Source organism: Centruroides vittatus, unplaced genomic scaffold, assembly GCF_030686945.1.
Source record: "Centruroides vittatus isolate TY-2023 unplaced genomic scaffold, ASM3068694v2 contig_273, whole genome shotgun sequence".
NCBI lineage: Eukaryota > Metazoa > Arthropoda > Arachnida > Scorpiones > Buthidae > Centruroides > Centruroides vittatus.
The window spans coordinates 1949233-1961347 of NW_027121739.1; the positions used below are offsets into that span (position 1 = coordinate 1949233).

Sequence of the window (12115 nt, forward strand, 5' to 3'; positions counted from 1 at the left end):
TGGTTTTCTTGTATTTCACAAAAAAATTTACCCCCACTTCAAGATTTTTGCATTTTTTGACTCGGGATTTTGAAACAGCAAAATGTAAAAAAAATTGGGGCTGTTTTCTCTATGTATTGATGTTAGTGCGTGTAGGGGGACGATATCGTGCACCCAATTTGAAGCTTATCAACTCTTGTTCTTTTTGTTGAAAATTTTTGAAGTTTTTCTGAAAGATTTGTGTATTAGGAGGGTTAATGCTATTAAATTATTGTGCTTAAAGATCGAGGGGTGGGGTGATAAAAGGGTTCGTGTATCATATTTCGAGTAGACTGAAGAAACGCGCCTATTTGTTTGCAATGTAAAATATTCATTAAAAAAATTCAGCAACGAGTTGCTTAACTTTTCCGGCGACATTTGGTGACGCCATCTGTTATCATTTTTCATTAAAAAATAAAATGGAAAAAAAACTTAATTTTGAGGATAGGGATGGGTTTTATAAAAAATTGTAAATGCTAATAACGAATATTTTACTCGTTGCTAGATTTTTCTAATGTTATATCAACAGACAGTAAAGCTGTGTGAAAGAGTGTTTCTATTTCCGTATTTGCAACACACTTAAATCGGATTAGCATAAATAATATCATTCTTCTAATTCATTCCTTTAATAAGAGGATCTTAATTTAAAAAAACTCATAGAATTTACAGGAAGATATTTATAACTATGGTATTCCCGTTGCGCTAATTTAGTTTAGTGTCAATGTCGATTTACTCCAATATTCGAGAAGAAATAGTGGCGTTAAATCGAAGTTCGACTGTATATCAGTTTATTAGAGGACAAACTTAAATGTTTAATTTAGTTAAAAGCTTTTTTTCATGGAATCATTGTTGGCGTGTACGATAAAAATCTCACCAAAATCGATAAGCATTAGCTTTCTTGTACTGTTGGCTTATTGTTGAGTAACACAAAGATGCACAATCAATAAAACAAACATTTTCTTAAAAGCTGTAACATTGAAATTCTCCAATACGCTGTATATTTTTAAATTGAATATATGCTTACTTATTTGAAATCTATTTTAAATGCGAAAATCAATTTTATTAATTTTTTGCATGTCAAATAATATTTATAATATATATAGAAATGTTAAAATGCGTGTAAACGTTAGCAATAGAAAGAAACCTTCAATATACGTTCTACTTTTCACATTACTTCATTTCAGAAGAGTGAAATGTTTTCTTCTTTTCTCTACATTCTTCTCTCTCTTTCATTAATTTTCTCAAAATGTAGTGAGTATAATTCATTATTTATATCTTTCTTTATTTAAAAGTTTCTTTAATCTTTCTTAAAACTTCTCATTATTTCGAAGTGTCTGGAGTAACTTACTTCTTACATGTAGTTAGCTGTGTAAATGACACTGAAATTTATATTTGTCATTTAAGCGACATACAATTCACGTAAAGTTAAAGTTATCTCGAATGTCTTTTAGAATAATTTCTTTATTTATGGCTTAACATTCGTGTTAAATTGTCTCATCCCACTAATAAAAAAGATTTATCACCAATTTTCTTGCAGCTCTTTAATCCGGACAGAATTATAAAAGAGCATTTAAAATTCTCATGGCTGCCAGATTCATCTATCGACTGACAACGTCGAGTGCAGCTTCTTTCAAATTACCGTATGAGTTCGTTAAACAATACATGGAAGAAAAGTTATTGAAGAATACAAAAGAGGCTGTGTCGGAGATATCAAACACTAGTCTTCTAGTTATACAGGGTATTTAGAATTAAGGTAACGGTACTCAGACACGTATGGATCTGGCTCTAGTAGATTGAATGGAATGAAACTCGATACAAATGCAATGCAGATCAGAGGAAAAGATTCACAGGAAAAAATTAGTTGAAATTTTTACCACTAGGAGTAAATGTGGTGCTGCAAGGATGACAACTATAAGACAAGTGAAGAAAAGTTTATTAAAATAATAAAATTAAATCTTACACATTTACAGTATGTGCTCGATGTAAGATCCTTCTCTGTCGCAATCGTAAAGCCACTCTATTAACTGCTGCACGTAACATTTCAGAAGAAATCTGAACAAGTGTCGAACAATGCTGGCAGTCAGCACCGACACGGAGTGCACATCCCCTGATAAACACGATCTTTTAAATAACTCCACAGCCAGTAACTGTTCGACCAAACAGCGCTACATTTTCTTCTGGTGATAAAAACTTCTACTAATTTTTTTCCTGTTAAATCTCTTTCTTGTGATCTGCTTTTTATGTGTACCGAGTTTCATTCGATTCGGTTCAGTAGAGCCGGCTTCACGTCTGTCTGAGTACCTTCAATTTAATTCTAACCATCCTGTATTTTGTAATGTGGCGATAGTAATGTGACGTAGAGGCACTATTATGTCGTTAATTAATCGTGCTGGAAAATCGGTGATAGACCTCTACCGTGTAAAATGGTTTTTGTTTAAAATACGGTAATACTGTAAACGCTTTCTTTTATTAAACAGGAAGTAGAAATGAAAGTTACGTCTGGAAGATGGGTGGAGTAAATGTAAAATTTTGTCTTTATATAATATTAAAGATATAATAATATAAATGAACGTAAAGAACTTTTTCTTATTAGAGGCCATTGTTCATGAAAACAGATGAAACTGGAACTCAAATCTCGTGGGTTTCGAGTCATGGAATTTTTAAAATCTTAGAAGATAAGTTGAAATTTAAGTATGTCAAAAAAATAAATATAGAATTAATACGTTTAAAGATACATTTTCATTATTTGAAGTAAGGTAAATAATTGTACTTGAATATACTGTATATATTTCACTGAATGTTTTACAAGTGTGGAAAATACAGATAAAATGTCATATTAGGATAACAAATTATATTTAAGTTTTAATGGTTTAATAAGATTTACAGTTATTAAACATATCCAAATGCAGGCGATTGTAAAGTCCCTTCTCAGTGGGCCACGTACTTGTGGCTCGGCACAGCGGTGACATCATAACTTAGCTTAACTTTTCACGCTGTGACTTCAGTACTTCGTTTCTCCTATTCCCTGCCCACTGCGAAGGGACTACACGAACGCACTGTATATTACGTTATATATTGCTAGTTATATGTTATAAAGCAATATCATAAAAGTAATTCATTAGTTTAAAGAATTTCTTAATAAGCATCTTTTTTTAACTAATTATGGCCACCCTATATAATCTTCTAAAATACATATAATCTGCAGATAATTACGATAAGTTTATCTGAAAATAATGCTTTCCTTTATAGATACGAACTAGTCAAACCTTTACCAAAGACATTTGGACGTCTGGAAAAAAATGGAACTTGGTCAGGAATGATTGGAACTGTAATTAGAAAGGTTATCAAAATTATACTTTAAATTTTTTGTTTATTTAAAATGTTTTAAATAATTTTTTAAATTCATGCTGTAAATAAAAAAAAGAGTATAAACAAGTTTCTCTTTTTGTTTCTTTGCATATTTCTCTGTTAGATTGGGCTACAGTTTGAAAAGATTGTAGACCTTTAGATTCCCACTGTCGTTTGACTGTCTATTCACCTGTCATTCCTTAGTCTCGAGAACGATGTTAGACAGATGAACGTCTAAACCAGAGGTAGAAAGCCTAGGGACTGTAAGCCCCGATTAACTGTACACAAACTTTCGGAAATTAAGTGATTTTAATTTAAATACTTCACCATGATTAGAGTTACATAGATGACCGGCAAGACTCTGTTGTTATCGGGAAAAGTATGATGTACAGGGGAAAGACACTACTAATTTGAGGTGGAAAACATATATATTTTAACCTGGGTTAGGCACACGGGAAACAGGTGTCGACATGCCAGTTTAAAATGCGTGTATTTTTTTATCTATTAAATGCTGGAAAACAATGTCCTCAGTACCTTCAAAGTACTGAAGATCGCACTGAGAAATTTTCAAATTTGTACGAAAAAAATTTTTACACAAAGCCACACTGAAGTTCCAGGGTAACCGTGGTACCCCGCGCGTCTTACGGAGGAAGTTTAATTAGCGTGACTAACTGACGGGGTAGAACTGAGTCAGGGTTCTGAAAAAATGCTCATTGCTTGATATTGGGTCAGTTATGTCAGAAATGACCAATTGGAGCATAGAAAATGCATAAACAGAATTTTCAAAGCCAATTAACGGCAAAAAGATCTCCCATAGACTTAGCATTGAAAGTTTGAAAGGTGAAGTTTCCTGGGAATATTTATTGCTAAATGATTTTGAAAACATGTTTATTTGTCTAAATACTATCAAAAAACTTTTTATTGGCAAATTAGAAGTGAAAAAACAATTAAAACAAGCGATTTTATAGTGACATAATTCGAAGTGGTAATCTGAGGGGGCGTGGCATTTTGCGGGAACTTTTTACAGATGGATCTAATAACAGACAAAAAATTAACCAATTACAGTATAAAAGAAGTTTACTATCGATGTTATCTGCCAATAATTTGCCTTTTTACCTCTAGTTGCTGTAGAAATTTAGGAGGTGTATTTTTGGAAATACTAAAATATTTTTGGCCTGGGATTTGGGACAAAGCATTTATTGGTTGCGATAGTAAAAAGACACATACTAGAAAGTGAATCAAAGCTTAGATAGCAACAGACTGGTTTACAGTTTGTCAAAAGCGCTTCTAAAGTTGACAATTTTTTCCTGAAAAATTCCTAAAACGTAATACTTTTTTGTTTTCGTTATAAATAAATAAAAACGATATATTTTGAGTAGTTTTGTTGAATAGGACTTCAAAAACACATTCCCACAAACACCTAACATTACAAAACCACGAAAAAAACCATGATTTTTACAAAGCTGATTTTTGAAACTGGCTAAAAATTGTTCCCCCGTGAGCCAAACACCCCGAGAGGGCGCTGATGCGCCTAACCCAAGATTAATTAATTAAGTAAATTAAAAATCGAAACCCGGTATTGTGACCATGTCACAGTAAATAATTGCACGTTCGATTTCAATATTGTTTATACCTGCTTTGTCTATTTTAATCTTCTCAAGTACTTCGTCTCAAAACATCAGACAATTTCTGAATTACTTTTATCTGTATGTCCATGTTTCCGCAGTGTATTTCGTTGATGGAATCGTATGATTTTAATTTTAGAACTTTAATTTCTTTACATGTAGAATTATTCTGTCGTTTTATGAAAATGCGAAACGAATATAAATTCGGCAACCTCAATAGCATCTAGGTAATGACGATTTAGTCATTTCACATAGAAGTTATTTAAGTGAAATATTAGAAATCCTATATTCTGTGTAATATAGTCTGATATTTCATTGGAAGGAAATGTTATCCTTCAACAATTCATGAAAACTTTTATTCATACATTTTTCCAATCGGTTGAACGCAAGCAGGGCCATCAAAAGAGTTTCGCTCTGTTTGCTTGAACAAATTAAAAACGTATAATATTATTAATAAAAAATGATTATAAAGAATTTTCAGAGGCTATTTCAAAAGATATTTTCTATTATTAAAAAATCTCAGCTTTCCCTCTCTTGACTGCCCTGAATATAAGAGAGTAATGAGGTACAGCCATACCATTCTGATGAATACCTATGCGTTTGATGAACGATTTATATGGAAGTTTCGTGTCCGGCTTTTGACTCATCGTTTCAGCTCGACTCTATATAATAGCAAAACAATATGTTACGTAAGATACTATCCACAATGTACAGTATACCATTTCTGTTATATATTGGTATCTAATTAACTTTCTTCTATTAAGTTTTTTGATTTTATTAATACATTCTAATAAGAGAAAATAATTTCAAATGATACCTTTTTGTTTAGGAAGTTGACATGGCACCAATTCCAATGTTTTTACAACACGACGCATATAGTAAAGTCGAATATACGCATTGCATTGTACATCATCCAATACAGTTCATAGTTAGAAAAGGAAGAAAAAAATCAAATTGGAATTCTGTGGTGAAGCCTTTTTCTCAAAAGGTAAATTCTGTCTTAAATTCCCTTTCCTTTGCAACAACTGGATATCTAATTAATAATATTTTCCAGGTATGGATAGTTTTAATATCGACAATGATTATTTTTGGATTTCTTTTGTATTATATCCTGAAATTTGACCATGCAATTGGCAATTTTGGAAAACCGAAATCTCGAAAGGAAATTTATTGGTTTCTTTACACATCTTTCACCTCGCAAAGTTGGTATCTAATTCTAAACTCGTTATGAAAACATAAAATTAATTAAATATGCTGCTTTTTTATAGGTTTTGATTTGTGTAAAATTAATGGCATGGCATCTAAGTTGTCAATAGGAATTTGGATACTGTTCGTTACGATACTGATGTCTTGGTACAGTGGAACGTTGGTATCTTTCCTGACTTCTCCAGTGTACGAATACGTTCCATCCACCTTCAATGAATTAGTAAAAGATATACAAAATGGCGATTTCGATTGCGGATCCACAGTTGGCGGAGAAGCGTACTTTTTGGTAAGCGAGATAAAATTTAAAAAATTACATATTACGACTTACAACGTACTTCTAATAATAGACATAACTTCATTTATCCAGGGAGGAAAATCAGAAAATACAAAAACAATAGTAAATTATATAAAATCTCGTAATAATTTTTTTTCCGATGAAGTGTTAATCGAAAAAATGCAAAACACTAAATTTGCATTAATTCGTAGTTATAAATTCTTAAGACGTATGGAAAAACAATTTAATTTCGTGGATATTAAATATTCGAAAGATGCTCTCTACACACTTCCTGCTGCTTATGCAATAAGAAAAGGGTTCCCTTGGACGAAAGATATCGATAAGATGTAAGAAGAAACATTATTATATGAATTGCATATCTTTAATGTCGTCTACATTTTAATATAATTATTTGCAGAACTTTTCGATTATTTGAATCGGGAATTGCTAACAAAGTCCAGGATGTTACTCCAACTGCTGAGCAAACAAGTACCGGTACATCTCGCTTCCATCCATTGTTGATAGAAGACATGATTAGCCCCTTTATCATTGTATTGTGTGGATATATTCTGGCTAGTTTCTGTCTAGGTTTGGAAATAATTATTCGAAGTTGTCGTTATGCAGAGAAGTAACGTTTTCAATTTTTAAAAAATGATTATTTTCGAAAAATCATAAGTAATGATAGCATATCTCTTCTTATATTTAAATTTACATAGATTATGTTTTTGATTTAAAATAGAAAAATAGAAAAGGAAACATTAAGGTACCTATTTACTGTCTTCATATTTTCGTTCTTCTCAGATCTCAGGATGGACAAATTTACATTGCGGAGTCAATCTTTATTTAGAGACAATTATAGGCAAGTTTTGCCTGATGAGGCGGAAAAGAGGTTTTAGCCATAGTTTTATTAAACTATCCTGCTTTTCTGTATAACCCAAATACTACATAAAAGAGTAAAAGTGTTGCAAAAAGCGATATTACTTAACAGATGAAGCGAAAATGTTGCTAAATAACTAATGTAAAAATATCAATGTAAAGTGGCCTCTTGTTATAACAAACTTGAGAATAAAAATGTTTGATGTAGTAAAATATGTATATAAATTATGAATTACATACAACATCCATACTATGTAGTATAAATTATGAAGCAATTTAAATAGGTAAATATGAAGTCCATAAACAAAACATACATGTTATATATGTTAATATGTAGTTTTTCTTTTATACTTATTACATTTACTTTAAATAAAGTACAATAAAACTTGCTAATGTGACCACCCGCATAAGATGACCCCTTTGAGCTGGCCCCTTCAGTGGTCACATTAGCAGGTTTCATTGTACTTTAGTTCTGATGTCATCAAGTTAATTCAAGTTTTTAGTCATATTCTTTCTACGTTTTAGTTTCCTGTATCAAAACCAAGATGACGTTTCTCAATCTGGGTGGTCCTCGGTTCGTTCTTATCCTCGTGTCTCAAGTAAAGACAGCATTCTTTATATATTAAACACTTGAGTCAATAGTGATTTATTTACAGAGTAACTAGAGTCTGTAAATAAATCACAAATTGTCTACATATTTTCACAATATTAACTTTTATTTTTACAATATGCATTTCAGGCATACGCTCCTCTTCAGTTGGATTTACAAGTGTAAAAGTTGAAATGAAATAACATCTCAACATTTGTGTTTTGAACTTTTATACTTGTAACTCCAGTCGAAGAGGGGTATATACCTGTAATGCATATTGGAGAAACAAATGCTAATTATGTCAAAAACTATTAAAATAATGCAGTTTATATTTTCTTTTGTGATTTTATATTAACTTTAAAGATAAATTGGATTTTTCAACTTTCAAAGTACCCGCCAGTTGCTGTTACTACAAATAGCTGCAGCGGCGGCGCGCGGTTCTTCGCTTAAAATCGCGTTATTTTGAAGCGAATAACTTCTAATGGACTCAAATTGACCGGGAAATAATTTATTTTTTGCATTGTATTTTTTAATTATTTTATAAAGTTTTATGACATTATTTTCCATATAATTTTTGTATTTTTAAAAAATTTTTAAAATATAAAAATGTGAGGCGACTTAAAATATCTAAATTAAAGAATTTTCATTTATTAAATATTCGTTTGCAATATTGTACGCTATCAATTTTTCATTCGGCTTTCTGGGTGGCAATTTATCAATCTTACGGCTGAAAAGCTTCCACTGGCTGTGCTTGGGATTCACTTTGATAGTAGTGGCGGCCCGCTTCGTGGCAATAATTTTCTCTTGAGCTTCGCGAATAAAACACTTATATCTCCCACCAGTTGCATGTTTACGTTTCCTCTTATTTTATTGGTAAGTTTGTGAGTAAATCCACCAATTGCAACTAAGTATCGTATTGGACGGATAGAATCGTGTTTTACTTTCATCATAGAGTAACGTAGACTAAAAACAGATATGGGCGAAGCAATATTAACAAAACTAATTTATTAAAAAAAGCGTGTATTGTCTTTTTTACTATTCAATTTTACATGCGTGTCTTTTACTACTACCAATACATAGTATTTTATTACAGCTTTTAATAATCAAAATAGTTCAGTTCAAAAATTACAGAGATCCTTAATTTTATTATTTAAATGGATAGCGTAAGTATGTAAATTATTTCATGTTAAAAAAGTAATGCATGACGTCTTTTAACTAACTTATAATTAGCAAAAAAAGAAAGAATTCAGGATAGGGGTAAGAAGTGGGTTTTTTAACGATAAAAGTCAGAAAGTAAGTTGCTAGATGAAGCGCAACAGTGTGGATGTCTGTTCCATAGAATTAACATTGTATTCTACATTTGCCACTCCACATGCTCTGAACGGTTGAGAATTTTTCATTTCTGATTAAAATGGACTCATTCACAAGGCTAGCATTTTAATTCGATACCTGAATCATGTTTATACCCTCAGCCATCCTCTCAAACGAAGTTGAACACTATTTGAGGTTTACCAAATTAATATATATATTATTGTAGTTATATCCAAAATAATAAAAAATTACAATGAAACCTCAAAAGATGGACAGCTTTCTTTCTCGGACACCCTGCTAACTTGAAAAATATTTCCTTACTCAGGACGAAAGTATAGGTATTATAATTATCACTTTACGTTTCTAACCTTAATATCTCTTTATCTCGTATCTTCCGCATCTTATATTTTCCTTATCACATATTTGTACCTCTATATATTAGACAATTGGTGATGACTTCCAGTTGGACACTAAATAATACATAATGACAGATTACTACACCTTGCTTTCTTCGCTAGTGGATGACATTATGAAGTGATGCTATTGAAAGGGTAGGAGATTTGCTGGATCATAAGTGCAAGAATAAAATCACGGAATCCGTGTAGTTGTTCACATCACAGAAGGTATGCAGGATATTACATTAGAAGAACACTTAATCTTTAAAATTTAGAAATCCGATATATTGGCTTGTGCTCATCTTGACAGAAATTTTGCAAAGCTGATATATGGGATTGTCAAAAACGGATCATTGGCTTCGTACGTTAGTTATTTAACAGTTGTGTATACTTTATTAGGAATAGCTTCTACATACTGCTACAAGGTCTGTAGGTGTGTAGACCAAGTGTTCTTAACCTGTTCTCTTCCATGGATCCCTTTTCTTATTAACTGCAGGTCACAGATCTTTTCTTGGAATAATGTTAACAAATGCATAAAATAAAATTACAAAAAATGAATTATAATCACATATATTTATTTAAAAAGATCACGTGATATAGTAATACATGTGCTTCATTCTTAACGTAATAATTAACACTTTCACACAATAACACACAGTTAGGCACACAGTGTAAATGCAAAATAATGTAGAGAAAAATTACAATTAAAAGGTGTATTCAGTTACATTGTCTATCGAGAATCCTATGGAGACAAGTAAAACACTACAGATAGGCAGGTTTGGAGATATAGCGGTACGTACACAGTAAACAGTAACAGGTTTGATTGAATATGTAGTATTTTATTAATATAATAGCAAGTACAGTATATGCAAGTACAGTATATTAGGTACAAATAAAACTTTTTTGACTTATCTTAACAGAAGTAATTTGTCGATAGTTTCTAATGGCTGACTCTTTTCAACCAACAAGACGAAAGCCAAACTTGTAATCTTAACCCAACAGAGATCAAATGGATACAACCACTGAGCACTAGTATTTGGTTGTGGTTTTTCATCTGCCTTCGAGCTGGCAACACGGGGATTTCCGGGATTTCTTTATGTTAATAACACGAAAATACAAGACAGTTTCCGATAGAAAGTTCTTCTTGGAAAAATCCCTCTCGGCTGATCGCCTACATGTCACGTTGCTAAAAATAGTTTTAGCGCAAATTAACGCAGTTTTTCTTTGATTGGCTACAACTTGTAGACAATAAAGTAACTGTGTTAATTTCAATTACGTACTCTATTACAAGAGATGTTTCTCGACTACAGTTTATAGTATCAATAAATTAACTGAGCTTTAACATTCAAATTGACACTTCAGTCTATAATTTCAGATATAAAGATTTTAGGTAATTATTTGAGATAAACATAAATGACATATTGAATTTAGATTGAAATTGCTGGAGGAAAAACAAATTTCAGGAAGAAAGATTTTCAAGCTGAACATGTTTGAGATAGACACTTTCAAGTGTATTTCAATATAAAATTTGAAAAACACCAATGATATAGCATTATTTGAAATATTACGAAATTATAAATTTATACATCTGAGACCGAACAGCTGTTGAATCGATTTTACATTCGGTGCAACAAAAGCTTGTGTGATTAAAATGACATTTTTAAAAGTAAAATAATTGTTATTTTACATATTTAATGAGTTTTATTATGTAAAGGGCCTTAATAGAAAAATCAGATTTCAACGTTTCAATGCACATCATTAAAAAGATATTGACCAGGAATGCGACAGATTAAATATAATTTTTATATATCAGAAAACTAGAGAATATATTGAATGTGTTATTTTTACTCAATTACTCTTTCCTACTTTTCAAATATCATAGAAAAGTTTGTCATAATATAATAGTAATCACACGTCATAAACCAGTATTTTCGAGTACAATGAAAAAATGTTTTTTTTTTATGACATGATGTACTAAATTCTAACTGTAATTACAGTGGTGCCTCATATAACGTACTTAATCCGTTCCAGGTGCACGTCCGTTAAGTGAAACGTCCGTTATACGAAACGCATTTTCCCATAGAAATACATGTTGAAACATCTAATTCGTTCTGCAGCATAAAATAACCGTACTGTATCATAAAAAAAATGAACACGGGGCGCGTTCTTTTATTCCTCCGCGTAACTCTGCGCGAGCGACATCCGTTTAAAAATTACTGCGGAACGCGTTCCTAAATTCTGGTGGGAGTGCGCGCCGTCGAACGGCAAAAACGGCCGCTTGTAGCAGTAGTTCACGGTAAAAAGCAACATGGCGTCTTCCGTGGCTCAGATAGTTTCGTTTCCGAGTCCATTATGTGGTTTTATAAATGAAAATTTAAAAATTGTGAAAGCGCAAGTTAGTGCACGCGGTGATGTAAGTGTCTTTACGAATTTTTTTCGAATGGTAGCCGGCATTCTAATTTTTTCGTGACTA

The 12115-nt window shown here is 31.8% G+C and overlaps 1 protein-coding gene across 1 annotated transcript; it reads left to right on the top strand.

The window, feature by feature from the left end:
- The first annotated feature begins 1599 nt into the window (after positions 1-1599).
- On the top strand, positions 1600-7103 carry LOC136971917 (glutamate receptor ionotropic, kainate glr-3-like). The gene is made up of 9 exons (XM_067266441.1): positions 1600-1756; positions 2496-2533; positions 2612-2709; positions 3268-3346; positions 5821-5979; positions 6046-6193; positions 6260-6483; positions 6565-6818; positions 6890-7103. The coding sequence occupies exons 1-9, from the start codon at positions 1600-1602 to the stop codon at positions 7101-7103; spliced, it is 1371 nt and encodes a 456-aa protein (XP_067122542.1).
- The last annotated feature ends 5012 nt before the right edge of the window (positions 7104-12115 follow it).